This window comes from Trachypithecus francoisi, unplaced genomic scaffold (genome assembly GCF_009764315.1).
Source record: "Trachypithecus francoisi isolate TF-2019V2 unplaced genomic scaffold, Tfra_2.0 Lachesis_group3, whole genome shotgun sequence".
Classification (NCBI taxonomy): domain Eukaryota; kingdom Metazoa; phylum Chordata; class Mammalia; order Primates; family Cercopithecidae; genus Trachypithecus; species Trachypithecus francoisi.
Window position 1 is genome coordinate 113,029,033 of NW_022681468.1, and position 19,997 is coordinate 113,049,029.

Genomic DNA, 19,997 nt, shown 5'->3' on the forward strand with positions numbered 1-19,997 from the left:
AGAACTTAAATTAAAAAAAAAAAGTATCACCCCATCCAAACTGCTGGTACCCTACCTTCTTTCAGGTCAATGTTGACATTCTGAGTCAATCTACTTCTCATTTACTTTTCACTTACGCTCTTTCATTTTCAGTTCATTTACTAAACACCTACTATTTCTTCATTCCAGCCCTCAAGAAGTTCATTTTCTTAATAACTGAAGCTCTTAGAACAAAAACATCAAGAACCAGCAAAAGACACACTTGCTTTATTTGAACAGGCATTACAGTATCAGAAAAATCTCAGTACTGGGGTATCACTCTTCTTTTCACTGCTCATCAAATCAAATACTCCAAGCCTCCATTTCCAGCCTTGACAACAAGGCATCCTTCAGGGCCCCTTAGCTTACTATTAATATTATCCAGACACACCCACTTCCCCATGTGTTCTATTGCTCTGTTCCTGTAGAACTTAAGACTGTTTCCCTCTAGAGACACTTTAAGTGCCACCTCCTCTCCAAAACCTTTTCCTAAACTCCCTCAGGACTATGGACCTCAGATGCAACATCCCTTACCCCTAGTTAATCTTATTTGTGCCCTATCTCCCCTATGAGCTGGGCTTATTCAGACTCACTTATTTTCAACTAAACTTTCCAATTAAAGACAAGTGGCAAAGCAGCTGAATTAAATGAAAATGATGAAAATATTTTTCTAAGCTAGCTATTTTCAAATATTTTTTACTACCAGAATGAAGTACTTAGGATACAGCAAAGCCTCATTGTTGGTTAAATGGGAAAAAAAAAAAAAAAAAAAAGTTGGTCCATGAAGTACTTAGGATATAGCAAAGCCTCACTATTGGTTAAGTGGGGGGAAAAAAAGTTGGTCCATTATAATTTGGGGGAATGCCAAGATGTTTCAGAATACATTCTATATAGATAAACTAATAAAAGAGACAGATAGCATGATGGCCTGTGGGGCCCAGGGCTGCCCAAGACCTACAGATATAGTTTCCTTGGTCCACACAGCATTTTCAGAAAATGTAAACTGAGTGCCAATGTTCAAAATTCCACCGAATTTTTACATAAAATGTAGATTTCCAGATTCTTTTTAAAAACTGGACATTTTGGCAACAGTTAGACTACATGCCTCTTAACTAAGGCTAAATGGAGGCAAGTCTTTCCAGTCTGCCATGGTGCTACCACTCTGTTGAGCTACCTGACCCTCTTCACCTAACTGCCTGACCTTCAAGTCATCTGAATCTGTGATGCCTGGTATAGTGAGTAAAGGAGAGAGAACTCAAAGAGATTTAGGGGCCAGGCACCATGGCTCACGCCTGTAATCTCAGCACTTTGGCAGGCCACGGTGGGTGGGTCACCTGGGGCCAGGGTGAGACCAGTCTGGCCAACAGGGTGAAACCCCATCTCTACTAAAATACAAAAATTAACTGGGTGCGGTGGCTTGCACTTGTAGTCCCAGCTACTCAGAAGACTAAGGCAGGACAATCACTTGAACTCAGAAGGTGGAGGCTGCACTGAGCCGAGATCAGGCCACTGCACTCTAGCCTGGACAACAGGTGAGACTCTGTCTCAAAAACAAAACAAAACAAAACAAAACAAAAAGAAACAAAAAACAGATTTAGGTCTTAGTGGCAACTCTGCCACAAACCAGCAGAATAACCCTCATCAAGCTTTTAGGCCTCAGGTTTCCTACTCCTGAACAAGGATTAAAAGTCTGGTCCTGAGATTTTATGAATCTCCCTCTCCTGGCACCCATTGAAAAACAACTGCTGAATTTTCCTTCCTAATTCACACTAGAAGAAGTGACATAACAAGTCTCAACATGAAATGTTCTCAGAGCACAGTTAAGACAGCTAGCACCACATTCCACTGTTCAAAGAAGTTACAAATGGCAAGTTGTTTTATAAAGCTTTTGGCGGACTTTAAAATATTTCTTTTCTTTTTTTTTTTGAGACAGAGTCTCACTCTATCACCCAGGCTGGAGTGGCGCAATCTGGGCTCACGCAAACTCCATCTCCCCAGTTCAAGCGATTCTGTTACCTCAGCTACCTGAGTAGCTGCACTTACAGGTTTGCACCAACACGCCCAGCCAATTTTTGTACTTTAATATTTTTATTTATATATTTGATATTTTTAAGTATTTAATCTTTTTAAATATTTATATTAATATTTTTAGTGGAGACGGGGGTTTCACCATGTTGGCCAGGCTGTTCTCTAACTCCTGACCTCAAGCGATTTGCCTGCCTCGGCTTTCCAAAGTGCTGGGATTATAGGCATGAGCCACCGTGCCGGGCGGACTTTAAAATATTTCTAATAGAAAAGTTAAATCAACTTTCTTTATGGCTATAAAAGTACCCATGTCCACTAGATAACTTGGAAAACACAAATAACAGCACGTATGATTTGGATAGAGTTTTCATGTTTTTGTCTCACCAGCAGTTTACTACAATGGAGGAACTCCTCTAAGGGCATTACTATAACTATGTGAACTTTAATAATGATACTAATGAAAGAATATTTAACAGGTATCTATTGAGAACTTATGCTCCTGGCACTATAAGTAATGTGTTATATGCATTACCTTTTCATTATTTAATCCTTACGACAACTCTATAAGGGCACAGGAAAATTATTATTTTTCTTTATATTTTATGGAGATAGCACCTAAGGCTCAGAGAGGTTAAGTAGCTTTTTCAAAGTCACACCACTGGTATATGCCAAAGCTACGATTCATACCTTAGTCTGTCCGGCTATTAACAGCCACTACAATGTATAAACTCTTAAAGCTATAGAAAAATAATGCCTGTTGTGGTAAAAATTTGAAAACGATGACCACAGAGAGAAAACTTTTTTAAAACATTCAATAGAAAAAAAAAAGCTATTTTGGCTTTCTTTTCTATTCTCCCTTTTGGTCTTTAATAATTCAGATGATACTAAATATATAATTTTATAATCTGTTTTCACTTTTAAAATCAACATTTGCTCTTGTCATTAATGCACTTGCAGTTTATAATTTAATAGCTTTATTTATTAAATTAACATTCGGTTTTTAGTATCCCTTATTATAAACGATGCTCCAGAGAACACTTCTGAGGAAAAGCCTGCTTGCATTTTGAATTTTTCCAAATGATACACTTCTGGAAAAATGGCAGGAGTTGGGACAAAGCACCAGAGAAGAAAAGTTTTCTACAAGCCTGCCTTTGGATACTGGCCAGCTCCCTGGGATGAGAGTTCCAGAGCCCAGACAAGGTAAGGAGAAAGACCACCCAAGGAAGGGGGAAACAGAAGACTGGTTACATATGGGGCATTGAGGTAATATCTAAATTAAGAATGATGAGAACCAGTTTCCCTTTGCCCAAAAGGGAGGTACAAATATGAGCAGAGACAAAACTAGAAAGCATCCTGCATTTGATTAGAAAAGGATGCACCTGTGTGAACTCATGAGTTTCCACATACATAGAAATATAGTTGTAAACATGTGTATATGTGTATGCTGATGTATATACATACACATGCATGTATATACATACATACACTCCTTGGCTCTAATGACTGGGCTTTGGAGCAGCAAATCCCTCAATGGCAAGGAGTACACTTAAAGAGTCTAGACCTTGATTTCTAAATACCACACTCCATCAAAAGGAGCCAGGGCTTAATGACCAATTCCAGGACAAAAGCAGGTAAAACCCAAGACAAATTTAGAACATCTTGTGCCAGAAAAAAGAAAAGTGCTCAAAGATAATGGAGTCATCTCTAAAAAGACACTGAAGCCAGCCTGAAGGAGCTCCCACTAGCCAAACTGTGGTGGGGGGGGCGTAATTTGAGCACCAAAATACAGTAACAGATTATAGCCCACTGAATTAAGTAAGACTCCGAGAGTGTACAGATACAAATAAATAAACGAATTGAAACACGATATTTACATAGTTTCAAATGATCTCTTCACAAAACAATCATTACAGAAGAGTGATTTTAGTGAAGACACTTGGCAAGCACCACCTTAATTGAGTACTCAAATATAATACCACCAATAACGAGACCAATGGAAATCACATGCCACCTAAAGGATGCCATGCAAAGAGCACAGCATCACTTCTGTGATTATTTCCTGGCAAAGAAACAACTGATGGATGTTCTACAAAATAGCCTGCAATTTTCCTAGGTGTCAAGATTTGGAAAAATCAAGCAAAGCTTGTGAAACTGTTCCAGATCAAAGGAGATTAAAGAAACATGACTTACTTAGAGCAACTTACAATTGGGAACAGATCTTTTTGCCATGAAGAACCTTACTGGGACAACTGGCAAAATCTGAACCGAGTCTGAGGATAAAATGGTAGAAATGTATCAGTGATAATTTCCTGATTGTGACAGCTGCACCGTAGTTATGTCTGTAAGCCGTACTAAAGTAAAGACAGAGTAGCAGGTTGGCACTTCACTGTCAAAGGGCTCCCTTCCACTCCCCAGAGAGATGGTGCACCCTGCAGCCCCTCCAACTCCACAGTCCGAGTCTTCATCTCTCCAGGTATTGGCTCCCCTTTTGAAGTTGGGGGCCAGAGAAGCAAAAGAGTACAGGATCGAAAGTTGAAATATTTGGCTTTAAGTTTTGGTTCTTGGCTTTCTAGGTGTGCTACACTGAGCAAGACACACCCAGTTGTCTTCCCGGTAAAACAGACAACAAAAACTTGCTTCAAGGGAAGCAGGTGAAGAGAAGGTTCTGCACAGCGGTGTTGTTAATAGTGAAAATGTGGATACTTAAAAGGCCCAACATTTGATGAACGGTCAAATAAATCATGACACATCCTTACCGTGTGGTCACTAAAACTGATGTTTACAAAATCTTTTCCCGGCACAAGAAGATGTTCCTTGAATTAACAAAACTGGGATTAAAAAAAAAAAATAGTTCTCAAAAGACTGAACCACCAACCTGCAAATGACTGTGCATGACACCCCTTGCTACTTGCCTCAAGCTCCTCTGCTACTACGCGAACCAAGCAATGCCTCTCCAGGTGGCCGGCCTCGGCCAGGCCTGCGGAGATCCAGGTTACGCTCCGATGGGTCCGCAACACTCTGCGCACACACTCCCTCCATAAGCGGCACACGCTGGGGACGCAAACGTACAAAGGATTGCAAACGGACGTTCATTTTCGTCTCTCCCACAGCTCACAAACCCCCACCCACTGGAGCAGCAGGAGATCCCTGCCGGATACAAAGTCCCCGGGGGAGGTAGGTGTCAGTCAGGGCGCTGGTTCAGAAGGAGAGCCAGATGTGGAGAAAACCTTAAGGGGAACTTCGCCCCTCAGGGAAGTCCTCCGGGGTACCACGGCTGGGAGATACCTCGCGGGTAGCGGGTAACCTCAGGTAGGGCGAGGGAGCTGGGGAGAGCCCTGGGTCCCCAGGGTCTCTCCCCACGCCGCCAGCCTGGGACATGCCCACAGCGTGTCCCAAGGCAAGCTTCCCGCCTCCGCCTCCTCTCCTCACCAGGCCACCCGCAGCAACGCCTTGGCAGGCAGGAAGGTGAGCACACGCTCCACCACCTCCGCCAGGTTACTCAACACGAAGGTGCTCCGTGGGTCTACGGAGGAGCAGCCGCAGCGCTCGCCGCTACTGCCCACCGACTCCATTCCTCACTAGCCCGCCGGAACCACTTCTACGGCGGCCCGGAGGAACCCGATTACGCCAGCACACAGTCGTCTGGCCGGCGCGCACTGAGCAGGCGCCCGCACCACTTCCGGCCGACGGGGACGGTGGGCGTGGCAACGCCGGTGAGTTCCCTGGCCTGGAGTCCGCACACCGAGGTTGAAGCCATCCGTTCCATAATACGCTCGGAACTGTTTTTTCATTTTTGAGATTGGGTCTAATGCTGTGGGCAGGCAGAAGTGGAGTGGCGCGGCCTCTGCTCACTGCAGCTTCTACCTCCCAGGCTCAAGCGATCCTCCCGCCTCAGTCTCCCTGGTAGCTTGAACTACAAGCTCCCGCCACTACGCCCAGCTAATTTTTGTATTTTTTGTAGTGACAGGGTTCCCTGTGCTCTCCAGGCTGGTCTCAAACTCCAGGGCTCAAGCGATACTCGCGCCTGGACCTCCAAAGATGCTGGAATTACAGGCATGAGCCACCGCGCCTGGCAACTTTCCAGGAGGCCTCCTGCAGTGAAAATAAATCCTGTGTGCCTCTCACTGCCCTGGCACCACCATATTTCTTGAGTTTACATCGTTCTCTAATTCACAAATTCCTTGCAGAGACTAGGTAGTACTTATTGCTCTTCATAGTTCCAATGCCTGTTTAAATAGCATAAGCTCAATTTTTGAACGGACAGTGTTTGCTTTTAAGAAATTGTCCTAGTGTGTGAAAATCACTGCCTTTATTCCTTGTAAACTTAGTTAACTCGTTGTAATCTTCAGGTTTAAAGTTTCGAATGAGTAAAATGGCATAAATAGCACCTGCCATTCTAAGGTAGCTGAGTGAGATTATTGCTGTGAAGCACGCCCCAAGTTGTGCACCAGTTCCCCGCCAGGAACATCAGATTCACCTGGAAACTACTAAGTTTTAGCACATTTCCCGTCCTTACCCCAGACCTACTAAATCAGACACTGGGGGTGAGGCCCAGCAATCTATGTTTTAACAAACTTTATGGCGATTCTGATGCATGCTCCAACTGAGAACCACCAAAAAATGGAAGCACAGCAGACACAGGTTCGTCCCCACCTAACATCCATTCCTCCCGCCAATTCCTTCCTAAGGGAGCCCTGATTTGATCGCCAGATCTTGGGCAGAAACTTGGTCTAAATCAGCAGTTCTCATTATGGCCTCAGGACCCTTTACACCCTAAAATATTGACACGACCAATAGTTTATGTGTGTTATGACTATCAATATTTACCATATTAAAAATTAAATCAGAACATCTTAACTTTTTAAAAAACAGATGTTATACATTAACGAAATATTTTTATGGAAAACAACTATTTCCCAAATCCTCCTTCCCCCACTGGTGGATAGTATGGCATTGTCACTGGTATAAGCCTCCTGAGTAGCTGTGACTTTTTTTTTTTTTTTGGTAGACCCAGGGTCTATGTTGCCCAGGCTGGTCTTAAACTCCTGGCCTCAAGACATCCCTCTGCCTCCGCCTCTTAAAGCGTTGAGGTTACAGGTATGAACCACCAAGCCCAGCCAGTTTTTTTCCTTAGTGTATTTATAGGCGCAGCTGCTTAAGGAAGCCAGATGGCCCAGATGTCACCAGAGCTTCCTGACCCCTTTCGGAATACCAGAGGAAGATAAAGAGGCACCCTCCGGTTACCTTTAGATCATTAACATAATGCTAAAATCCTCTTCTCTAAAAAGCAAGCTCACTGGCATCTCGTGAACATGGATGTATGAAGCAGCATGTTCAGGGACTATGCCTGCTTATCTGGAACTCCAGCCTGTGCATGCCCTTCATACCTCCCCCGTGCCCTCAGCTAACTCTTCAAACTCCCCAGCCTCCTATCCCTCTGGGAGACGGTGCCTTGAGAGCATGAGCTCCCCTTCTCCATTCTCTGGCTACTGAACGACACCCGATTGCCTTTCAAAGTGGGCGTTCTTTCTTTGTGGCTGATATAAAACAGGGAGAGGACAGTTTACCAGTGGCAGCATCACTTTACATGTTGCAAATATTTAATTTCTGTCTTAATAGAAGACAGGTAGATTCTCATATTTGCTTGTGAATTTGATCTGTTGCAAAATCACATCATGTAGCCTCTGGAAAACTCCCTTGTACACATGAAAGAATGAGTGAAAATGGCAAATGTTTTAGTATTATGAAAATAGTCTTTTAAAACCTCTTGAAATGGTCTCAGGGGTCTCCAGTGTTCCCCAAATCATGCTTTGAGAAGCATTTGTGCACACTAATCACGATGGTTTCATTCTTTTCACCATTGGTTTAGGGGTGGGCACAGGTCCCTGATGTAGCCAAGGAAAGGCGAGAGGCCGTGTGCTTGATGGGATGGTGCTTTTAGAGATTTCCTCATCTCCGAAGGAGACACTAGAAAACAGGGGCATGTATCTACCTCTGAATCAAGTAAGGTGGCTGCATATAACATGCAACCAAAAGATGAAACCAACACAGAAAAATCTCAAGGAAGCAGATCAAAGCCCAGATGTACAGTACACCTGGAGTTATCCTACCTCTGGACTTCTTGTATGTGAAATAACCTGTCAATTGTGTGCAAGGAGGCCATGGGTACGCTAAGAAGTAGCAGATTATTTTCACTGGGTGAACTAAGGATAGCCATAAGGAAAAAGTAGCACTTGAATTTATAATGAGAATGGAAGAGGAAAAAGGCTGAGGAAAAGGTGACTATTCTACAGACCATTTCCAGGTTCTTTCACTTTCTCTTGTTAAATCTGCCTGTCTTCCAAGCCTCCCCTCACCACTTCCCTCCTTAAATCCTTAAATATCTTATTCCAGAAACTCAATAGAGCCTACAAACACATCAAGCAGAGTTTTCTTATGAGGGAAAAATGAGAAAGTAATCTTTTTTTTGCTTGCCATGATCAGCACAAACCAAATTTTTAAATGGTTTATTCATAAACTTGATGCAAGTTTACAAAATTTACTATACATTGCCAAATAAATCTGCAATTAAAAATAAAATCCATAAAACAAAGCATGCCAAATGTGCAGCTATCAATCTGCTTGCCATCAGGATATTAAAGAATTCAACAATGTATTCAAGATTTAGCCTTAGGCTTAAGGAACTTTACTGCTTTAAAGAATTCTGCCTTGTCACTTGTTATCTGAGCAGCTGGCAATGAGAACTTTATACAAATGTAGCCAAGTGAAGAAGAATACCAGAAAATTTACTGCTCTCTTAACCAAAATAGAATCAAAAGAAATTAAACACACACAATAATGCAGAAATGACAAGTCTCTCAGATGTGGTTTACAAAGTTAAAAACTGAATCTCAAAGCAAATGCAAACACTTTTGAACTTTGTAACTGGTTTGTGCAGAAAAATGTGCTTCTGGATTTCTTGTTAAAAGTGCTTAATAACTAGAATTTACTTTTAAATCTAACTTGGGTGTATTAAAAAAATCTATTACCAACCAAAAAGGACTGATTCAGGTAAGGCAATAAAATGGAGAGTATCTTGATTTGAGTCAGGTTCTATCAAAAATTAACATATGTAGAGTTTCTATTAATCTTTCAATGTAAAAGCCATTGTTTTGACTATGGCAAAAATTACTGTAAGAGTCTCCAAATTAAGTATCTTTTTGTACTTAACTGCGCAGCTTTTGCTCAAGGAGTCTTGTGCCAATCACTTTATAAGTTTATTAGTTTACAAATGATTGCAACATCCCGTTAATAAAATGGAAACGTAAGATGACTTAGTATTTTAAATAACTTTAAGTTCTATACTGTGGCTCTTGTTCATAAGAAACACTGAACCAACAAGCAGCAGATTCAGCCCAGCAAGACTCTGATGCCCCAGTGGAAATCACTACTTGCAAGCCTTCACTGATATAGTTTTACACGGCTTTGCCTAAGAAGTACAATGTAACTCAATTAAGAGTTATTATCTTCAGGAAACAATTCATATCTTCACATAGTCATTAAAAAGTTTAACAATTTAATGAGTAGGTTTACTATCCTTTTGGCAATATCATAAAATGGTTTTAGACATGAAAGAGCTATTATGATTTAGAAGGCCTTAAAATTTTCTAAACCAATATTGAACATCGATTAAATTTGTATTGGCTGTAAATGGAACAATATATTGCAAATCCTTGTAACCCATGGGCTCAATATAGGAAAGGTACTCTAAAGCCTCAACTTCGGTAGCCTGACGCTGACTTGGCTGCTTTAAAAAGTTCATTTTTCAAGAAAAAGAGATAAGGAGTGGCCAGTATGTGTATTTATCAGGAGAAATACAATAAAGGCCCCACTACTCAGTCCAAGATATCTAAAATGAGCAAAATGCAAAGGCTGTAACTTCATACTGGATGTCAGATGACAGATTATCCACTAAAATATCTATTAACTAACGTCTTCAGTAGTGCTGTAATAGGGGCACTCAAAGCTTGTGTCTGCATATTGGTTAAGATTTTCTTTAAAGCAACATTAGTCCAAACACACAACAGTCAACATATTTAGCCATCTTCCTTTGGAGGGGTGTACCAGCCTGAAATAGAATGAAAAAGAAGTTAAAATACTTAATTCTTAAATAAATTAGAAGAACTGGCATGTAATAAGGCTAGCTACAGTCTCTCTTCATAATTTTGGCGTTTAAATCTACTATAATTTTTTTTTCTTTTTCCTTTTCTTTTTTTTTGAGACAGAGTTTTGCTCTGTTACCTAGGCTGGAGTGCAATGGCGCAAACAGCTCACTGCAATCTCCACCTCCCAGATCAAGCAATTCTCTTGCCTCAGCCTCCCAAGTAGCTGGGATTACAGGCATGCGCCACTATGTCCCATTAATGTTTTTTGTTTTGTTTTGTTTTGTATTTAGTAGAGACGGGGTTTCACCATGTTGGTCAGGCTGGTCTCCAACTCCTGACCTCAGGTGATCCATCCACCTCTGCCTCCCAGAGTGTTGGGATTACAGGTGTGAGCCACCGCACCCAGCCTACTGTAAAAATTAAACTTATACTTGGATTGGTAACAGTGCATTTTGCTATTTCACAACAGAAAGTTATTTTCTATGAATAAATTGTACTTGAGTTTTCAACACAAAAGCTCTGTATTAATGGTATCTCTAGCTAAAGATGACTGTGGAATATTAGACTAAAAGAATGTTTTATTCCACTTCAGTTCTATACTTGAAAGTAAGCCTCATGGAAAGTACTTATTTCCCCAAACACAATCCTGGCAATTTAGAATATAAGAAACTTGGACTGTTATCAGAGCCATGACATCATTTCACCAATGACAAGGAAGCCATCGCAGCAGGTGCAGTAACTAAATGATGATGCCTAAAATCAGAGTTAGTAGCAAGCCAGACTAGAATCCATCTTGAGCTATTGTACAACATGGTGACTACAGTTAACAATATACTGTATTCTTGAAAAATGCTAAGAGTGGATGTAAAGTGTCTCACCATAAAAATGGTAACTATGTAAGGTGATGCCTAGGTTAATTAGCTAGATTTAGTCATTCCACAATTATGTATACTTCAAAACTTTGTACACAGTAAGTATAATGTGTCAATTTTTTACAAATAAGAAAAAAAATTTTTTAAGATTAAAAAAATCCCTAGAAGTCATCTCTCCTGATTCTGAATCTATTACTCTTTCATCACAGCTAAGCTTACACATACTCACACACTCTCAAATACAGCATTTTCTATAAATATTTTTAAAATGCCAGTTGTAATGTTTAAGAAATAAAAATAAGAAATCTGTTTTCCAGGCTCCACAAAAACCTAAGCTCTCCATAAAAAGGCAAATTAGACTACGTACTGTTTAGTATGAAACTTTAGAACAGTATGAATATGCCAAGATCTATAAAGTATCAAAGTAGTACACAGGTTTCTTTGGATCTACTAATTTTGTGTGCTAGAAATTATTATTATGAAAACCTGGCCTTGTCCTCAAATTTTATCGTTTCTCTCTTCTGCTTGAAAAGTTTGTTTTGAATACTATTGCCGTAAGTAAGCAATCACTGAAAAAGTGACAAGTTTGCGTTGTCATTAAAATAAGTGAGCACAAAACACAAATCTTAAGTCACAAACTGACACATTTCTAGCAAAGTAAAGAATACTTTACAGGCATGGTGGCTTGTGCCTACAGTCCGAGCTACTGGGGAGACTGAGGCAGGAGGATCACATCAGCCCAGGAGCTTGAGGCTGCAGTCCACTATGATCACACCTATAAACAACCACTGCACTCCAGTTGTAACAACAAGAACTCCATCTATAAAGAGTTGCCTTTAACTCAATTCCTACAACCATTGATTTCAAGTAAGTAAAGTGAGTCATGTATTAATCTACTAAAAAAAAAAAAAAATCTTGATTCTGACTCTGAGATACCTAGGCCAAGTGTATAGGATACAAAAATTTTGATTGAAGTACAATGTTAAGGTTTGTGGTGCGATGACTCACACCTGTAATCCCAAGCACTTTGGGAGGCCGAGGCGGGCGGATCACAGTCAGCAGATCAAGACCTTCCTGGCTAACATGGTGAAACCCCATCTCAACTAAAAACACACACAAAAAAATTAGCCAGGCATGGTGGCAGGCGCCTGTGGTCCCAGCTACTTAGGAGGCAGAGGAAGGAGAATGGAATGAACCTGGGAAGCAGAGCTGGCAGTGAGTCAAGATAGCAGCACTGCACTCCAGCCAGGGGGACAGAACGAGACTCCATCTCAATAAACAAATAAAATAAAATAAAATAAATAAATAAAGGTTTTTGTATGCAGCACAGGTTTTTTTCACTATGGTAACAGTACTTTAAGAAACTAAAGCAAAAACAAAAATAAAACGGTAAATATTAATACATTATCTAAAACTTCTTAAATGGCAATAAACACTTATTGAATTAAACATACCATTTTTCTCATGTATCTGTACAATGGAATTATAAGATTGTTGGGCTCTTGCTAGATTATATTGATTCTGAAAGAGAATTACACATTTTAAATCAAAAGTGTAATTAGGTGAAAATTATTACAATAAATTTATGAATGCATCACACTGTGCTTAAAAGAACACAGGAAACTGACTCTCCATTTCAAAAACAATTTTAACTCAATAGCCTCATTTCTCAAGTTCATTATTCTCTACAATTTTATAAAAATAACAAAACCAAAATTGTACCCCAATAAAAATCAACAAGCCTCACAGTTCATTTTTATAAGTCTTCCTACCATTGGACAAGTACAAAGCTTTCTGGTTCTAGAGTCTGTCTCCATATTGCTGAATCAAGTTAAAGGATTATCTGGATGTTAATGAAACTCAAACGTTCTTCATGTAGCTTCTATTTTAAAAATAAAAATTTAAAAATAACTACAAAATATTACTTTCAGATAAGAAAATATTAAGCTTCCACGACTATACATATGAATGACATTTTAAGTTAGAAATCTAAAGAATGTCGTAATTGCCACCTGGCTTACTAAAGGAGCCCTCTTTTGATAAAAATATACCATCTTTTTAACGAGCCAAATCTAGGATTAATTTTGTCACCATACAACCAACCTATATCTTCACTTCGAATATACCAGAACACTCTCCATAGTGGTACCCATCTATCCACTATATTATGTCGCAGAATTTTTTGCATAATAAATTCACACAGCACAAGACTCAAAAATGTCTACATCCTAAGTGAAACTCTCCCTCCTACTTGTACCCTAAACACTCAGTTTCCTCCCATTCAACCCCCTTCCTCTACACAAGTTAACCACTATTACTAATTTCTTTTATGTCCTTCTTTAAGATTATACAAAAATACTCATGTACAGCCCACTGTTATTAGCCATTGTCCCCGGCTTTCCTTCACTAACAGTTGCATGCTACAGACACTGGTCTGCCCCTTTTCTCATCTCGCATATCCTGGAGAATGTTCCAAATCAGTATAGAACATACCTGTTTTAAACACTGAAATATTTCTATTACATGCATATTCAAATATTTAATCAGTCCCCTATTGGTAGACATCAGGTTGTCAGTATTTTGCTGTTATAATGTTGCCATGAGCAACCTTGTACCTATATCTGCTGAGTACTGGTAAAAATGTCCTACAGTAGAGCTCCTGGGTCAAAAGTTATACATGCCTTAGTAATTTTGAGATAGTGCTAAATTGCCCTCTACATAACTGCACAAATGTGTCTGCCCACCAGCCATCCGTAAGAGTGCCTTGATGCAGCCTCACCAGTGCAGTGCTTCAAATATTTGTAGATTTCTGACAATATACTAGATGGATTCCCAGTACAGTTTTAATTTGTATTTCTTTTTTTTTTTTTTTGAGACGGAGTCTCGCTCTGTCGCCCAGGCTGGAGTGCAGTGGCGTGATCTCGGCTCACTGCAAACTTCGCCTCCCGGGTTTATGCCATTCTCCTGCCTCAGCCTCCTGAGTAGCTGGGACTACAGGTGTCCGCCACCATGCCCGGCTAGTTTTTTGTATTTTTAGTAGAGACGGGGTTTCACTGTGGTCTCGATCTCCTGACCTTGTGATCCGCCCGCCTCGGCCTCCCAAAGTGCTGGGATTACAGGCGTGAGCCACCGCGCCCGGCTTTAATTTATATTTCTATTACTGAGTGAGACTGAGCATGTCTCCAATATGTTCATGAATCATTTATTTCTATTCCTGTAAACAGACTTTTTATACCCTTTTCCTATTTTTTTTAACATGTTAAATTTATGGAAGAACTTTTCCTATTTTTCTACAGGGTAGTCTTTTTCAACGTCTAGAGCTCTTTAAAATAGTAAAGCCGGCCGGCACGGTGGCTCACATCTGTAATACCAACACTTTGGGAGGCTGAGGCAGTTGGATCACCTGAGGTCGGGAGCTCGAGACCAGCCTGACCAACACGGAGAAACTCCATCTCTACTAAAAATACCAAATTAGCCGGACATGGTGGCGCACACCTGTAATCTCAGCTACTTGGGAGGCTGAGGCAGGAGAATTGCTTGAACCCGGGAGGCAGAGGTTGCAGTGAGTCCGAGGATCACACCATTGCACTCCAGCCTGGGCAATGAGAGTGAAACTCCGTCTCAAAACAAACAAACAAAACACACACACACACAAATAAAATAGTATAGCCCTGCCATAATGCACCTAATAAACATAAAATGTATAGTAACACATTTTTCTTAACATTAATGAAAAAGTGGTTTTTTTAGTATTTTCACAAAAAGGACAAAAATAAGATTCAGAAACAAACTGTACATAAAAAATATATATACCCTGAAATTCCCAAATGACTGTGAAGTAGTCACTTTCCAACCCTACTGCCCACCACCCAAAACACAAGGAGAAAATAAGAATGTTGGCCTTCCCCAGTCTCAATATCAGTAGCAAGGTACTCAAACGCCCAGTTTAAACAAATGTTTCTGCAGAGGCTTTACTGTACTGTGGGTCTAGCCCTTCCTATTCTTCTAACTCACTGATTTCTGCTTGTATATCTTTAATAATTTCCCCATTCTGCTTTCCTTCAGGTTCTTTTAAGAGACAGAGTCTTGCTCTGTCACTCAGACTAGAGTGCAGTGGCTGGATCTCAGCTCACTGCAACCTCCATCTCCCAGGTTCAAGCAATTCTCCTGCCTCAGCCTCCCAAGCAGCTGGGATTACAGGCATCCGCCACCACACCCAGCTAATTTTCGTGGTTTTTTTTTTGGCAGAGATGGGTTTCACCATGTTCCGCAGGGTGGTCTTGAACTCCTGAGCTCAGGTCATCCACTTGTCTCAGCCTACCAAAGTGCTAGATTACAGGAGTCAGTCACCGTCCCCGGCCTCCTTCAGGGTTTTTCATTGTCCTGTCTAGCAATCAGTTAGAGGCTTGATTCATTTTCATTCTTTTCTTAATGGCATAAGGATTTGGCAATGAACATTCCTCTGAGCTCTCCTTTAGTCTCTGGTAAGTAATGATGGCATTATTGCTATTCTGTAGGATATTCTGCAGTTTTAATTTTGAAGCCCTGTTTGACCTAAGAGCTGTTTGCATGAGTTATAAAATTCCAGAAAGAAATACCTGTTTTCTGGTTTTATTATTAACTTATAGATGTAACTAAGATCAGAAAATGACATCTGTCCTTTTCTGTTTTTCAGTATTTGAGGTGTGCATTGAAAAAGATTAGTTTCTTCAATGTTCCTGATAGGAAGAGGGAGGGAGAAAAGGGGAGAGAGGAATAGATTGAATTCTAGTATTTTAATTATGGTTCAATTCTAAGCATTTTAAAATTTCATTTTACTTTTTAAAACCATGATTTACAACTGTGTTTAATTTCCAAATTCACATAGCTTTTTGTTAATCTCTTCATTATTGCCTTCTAACCTTAACTGCTTCTTATTTAAATGATATGGTGTGTATGGTACCAACTGTTTTTAAATCTTCTGATTTTATGGATTTATAATTAATTTTTCTCCCATAGTCCATAAATACTTGAGAACAATCTATATCTAATTATTAGGTACAGAGGTCTATGTCCATTATACCATGCCTGTTCACTGGTTATTCAAATCTACATATGGGCATTCTGTTTATCTGACTAGTAGTATGCAGGGTATGTTGAAATCTCCAACTATGAGAGTGGACTTGTCAACTTCTCCCTGTGGTTTTATCAGTTTTTCCTGGGTATTTTGAGGCTATTTTGATAGGTACATAAAATATGAAAATTGCTATATCCTCCTAATTAACAGACTTATCATCAAATTGTTACTAATGCTTTCTGTTCCAGAATCCTATTTTGTTTGATACTAAAGCTACATCATTTGTTTTTGGTTAATGTATACTGGCATATCTTTATCACTCTTTTTTATAAAAATTTTCAACCTTTTTGTACCTTTATATCTTAAATATAAAGATTAAATATAAATATAAAGATTAAAACAGCTGGATTTTTAATCTAACTGGTAACTTTAGTCCATTTACATTTGTTATGACTGATTTATGTAGACTTGTTTCTATCCCCTTTAGAATTTCTATTTCTCTCACTTTCTAGTATAATTCTAATATCTCCTCCTGGGATTCCACTAAGACATATTTTAGACCTCACTCTGATCTCTCCCCACCAACCCCACCAACTTCTGCCCTATCATCTATCCTCATGTCTCTCTGTGTAACATTCTAACTTATTTTTTTGAGATAATCATCTAATCAATTAATTCTCTTCTGATATTTAATCTACTGAGTTTCTTATTTCAACAGTTACATTTTTTCTTTATTTTCAGACAGAGTCTCACTGTCATCCAGGCTGGAGTGCAGTGGCGTGAACATGCCTCAGTGCAGCCTTGGCCTCCTGGGCTCAAGTGATCTTCCCACCTCAGCCTCCTGAGTAGCTGAGACTATAGACAGGTACCCCATACCCAGTTAATTGTTTTTTAGGGTGGAGGAGGGTATTTTTTGTACAGACGAGTTCTCACCACGTTGCCCAGGCTGGTCTCCAACTCCTGGGCTCAAGCCATCCTCCTGCCTCGGCCTCCCCAAAGTGCTGGGATTACAGGCGTGAGCCACCATACCCATCTATATTTTTTATTTCTATAAGTTCTATTTCATCCATTTTCTTTTCAGGTCTTCCTCATCATTCCTGGCGGTCTTACTGCTTGCTCAATTTTATGATTCCATCTTTTTTTCTTTATTTTAGATTTCACATGTAACTATTTTCTCACAATTCTAATATCTGAAGTATGTGTTTTGTATCTGATAATTCCAAAACTTACTGTCTTTGGGAAATATATCTATTACTTATTATTTCTGACAATTCTCAAATATGTTGGGTTGACTACCTGAATGCTATGATTGGAGTGAATTCTTTTAATCTTTGGGAATCCTACAGGCTTAAATTAGAGATGCTTTCCTACAAAAAGTATCTGTGTCTGCTTCTGATGAGAGCTGTGGATGCAACTAACATGAGACCACTTTACCATCTTGTATAATCCTGAGATTCTCCAAGAGATCTGGCTCCCCAACCTTGCTTATTTATACACAGGAGACTAGACTGCTTAGTATAGGTAGTGACTCACTTTCTCCTACCCTGGAAAAAACAAAACAGATCTCTCATCTGAATGTGATCACAGTTTAGGGGATTCTATGTGAGAATAAGTGGAGGTTATGGGCAGCAGAAAGACAGATGCCTTTCACTGACCATAGAAATAGGTCAGAAGCTGCCCTAAAGACTGTGTGCTCCAGGATTTCACTATTTAACTCAACTACCATTCCCTCCATAGTGAATGGAAGCTTCTGAGAGCACCATCTTGCCTTTAAACCACAAATTGTTAAAAGTCATGGTAACAAACCTCTGGTTTTGGAAGGCTGTCTCACTTATGTCCTAAAATTAATGTTACAGCCTATGTTTCATGTTAACTGAAAACCAGCCTGAACAACATCCTTATGTCCCATGGCTTGCTCTCAGCTCCCCTTGATTGGGCCTAGGGCAGCCAGACTGTCTGGCTCCAATCCTTTTTCTGTCACTTGTCACCTCAGACAAGTTGTCTAACTTCTGTATGCTTCAGTTACCTCATCTACAAAATGCAGATAATAATAGCATCTACTTTTTAAGTTATTAAGAGGATTGAAAGAGTTAATAAAAAGTAAAAGATTAAAAAAAAACTTGGTAAGAATAGGCACAGAGGAAAAAAAGTAAAAATAAATAAATGAAAAGACTAGAGCCTAGCACATAAAAGCTTACCAGGAATTAGTTCTATAACATGAACTCTATTTTTTAAAACTTTAAAGTACATATAATTTTTAATTTACTACAGTATACATACCATTAATAAGTTTACAACTGTAGACATGTTTATCTACAGCAAATATAACAAAGACTAAAAGAACAGATACTATATCATTAAGTGATTATCAATTAGTATCTTTAATTTTCCTATAATTCCTTATTTTCTATAGATCAGTTTTGTAACAAGAAGAAAACAAACCAAATGAAAATGAAACTATCTCAAAAAAGAATTAAGTCAAGACAGGAAGAAAGCTCATAAATATAAAATATATCTTATGGTTTATGTAAAATTCTTAACAAAAGTACCTTATTTGCTCCAAACTGCACTCTGGCTTTACCTTTGACTAAGGTGGCATTTATTTGCATGATGACTGATTCTATTGAGTAGGCACTGCTCCAGCCCTACAGGAAGAACAAAATATCTCTAAAATACAGCAGTATTTCTGATTCCCACTTGGGAAGGCCTAACAAAATGGTATGTAACTCAACAGCAGCAAATCGGTGTTAAAAAGTCTATAGTCAAGGGGAAAAAGTAAAATTGGAACATTTCCAGAATCTCACCAAAAAAAAAAAACAACAAACCAATGTTCTAAGTGCCCAACATGAGCAAATTAGAACCTTAAATAAAGGTCACTCTTAATGCCTATCCTAGCATAGATTCAGCAGCAAGTACAATGTCATTTTATTGGTTTACCTTTTCATTCTTGAAAGTAGAAGCTATTTTAAAAATAAACTAAAATTTCTTTAAAAGTAGGAGCTACTAAAGAATTTTCTACTTACAATCTAATTTACATGATCAATACACTAAATTGTGGGTGAAAATGGAGTACCGTAAGAAAAAAGTCACCTGTTTTGTGAGAAGTTCCATACATAATGCTCCTCCACCCAATACATACCTTAAAAAGAAAAAAGGAGTCATACAAAATTCTCGAAAATTATTCCTCCTTAAACAATTTCTAAGTGCCATTACCAAGAAAATATGCATACAAGATGAGAAAATAACATGCAAACATGAAAACAGTTGTTAGGGATATAGGACTATGGGTAACATAAAAATTCTAATGTTATCACACTAATATAATCCCTCTGAAATTCTAGTCAATTTTTTCTAATGGTTCTTAGAACATAAAACTTTCAGATTTGTATGGTATCAGTAACTAAGAACTTAGCCCTAAATATTCCAAAGAATAGGGGCAGAAGAACCAGTTTCCTTAAATGGCATTCGCCGTGTTCTTTACATCTGAAACTCTACCATGATGTTACAGCCAAGAGTTTTTCCCCTGACAGTGACAGTGACCTTATCCTATCCATGCTATGAACATCTGCATGGCTTTATGGTTCAAACTGTTTTTACCCATTCCATTGTGAGAATCAAATGGTTCTGACCATGGAGCTCCTCTCTGGAATTCCTTAAGCTCTTTCTAGGCCTGAAGACTATTCTCTGAACCAAAGATAACTTCTGGGGATGTACCAAATCTCCCATTAGAAAATCATTATTTAGGTAATGATTTTTTAACCTTTATCTTTCTCAAAATTTCATTTCTCCTTTAATGTTAAATTTCAAAATACATAAATATCATGCCTAAAAAAATCAAGGGAATAATAGTTTTAGAACAAAAACTGTGGTAATTTTGAAAAC

At 39.2% G+C, this 19,997-nt stretch overlaps 2 protein-coding genes across 11 annotated transcripts in view; both read right to left on the minus strand.

Annotated features, from left to right (window-relative positions):
• The window catches only part of FBXO22 (F-box protein 22), a 33,284-nt gene extending 25,209 nt beyond the window's left edge, over positions 1 to 8,075 (minus strand). Inside the window, exons 1-2 of the mRNA XM_033190974.1 lie at positions 5,473 to 8,075; positions 4,956 to 5,094 (exon numbers count right to left, since the gene is read on the minus strand). Of these exons, the coding sequence (XP_033046865.1) occupies positions 4,956 to 5,094; positions 5,473 to 5,615 (282 nt within the window). The 5' untranslated portion in view covers positions 5,616 to 8,075. The remainder of the gene's footprint in view (positions 1 to 4,955; positions 5,095 to 5,472) is intronic.
• A 459-nt stretch (positions 8,076 to 8,534) lies between these two features.
• The window catches only part of UBE2Q2 (ubiquitin conjugating enzyme E2 Q2), a 59,741-nt gene continuing 48,278 nt past the window's right edge, over positions 8,535 to 19,997 (minus strand). For 6 of the 10 annotated variants that reach the window (XM_033190984.1, XM_033190980.1, XM_033190979.1 and 3 more), the window contains 4 exons: positions 19,206 to 19,254; positions 18,665 to 18,760; positions 12,514 to 12,580; positions 8,535 to 10,150 (listed from right to left, as the gene is read on the minus strand). In XM_033190984.1, coding sequence (XP_033046875.1) covers positions 10,119 to 10,150; positions 12,514 to 12,580; positions 18,665 to 18,760; positions 19,206 to 19,254 — 244 coding nt within the window. In that variant the 3' untranslated portion in view covers positions 8,535 to 10,118. The remainder of the gene's footprint in view (positions 10,151 to 12,513; positions 12,581 to 18,664; positions 18,761 to 19,205; positions 19,255 to 19,997) is intronic. The other 4 variants (XM_033190982.1, XM_033190983.1, XM_033190978.1 and 1 more) reach the window with 3 other exon arrangements.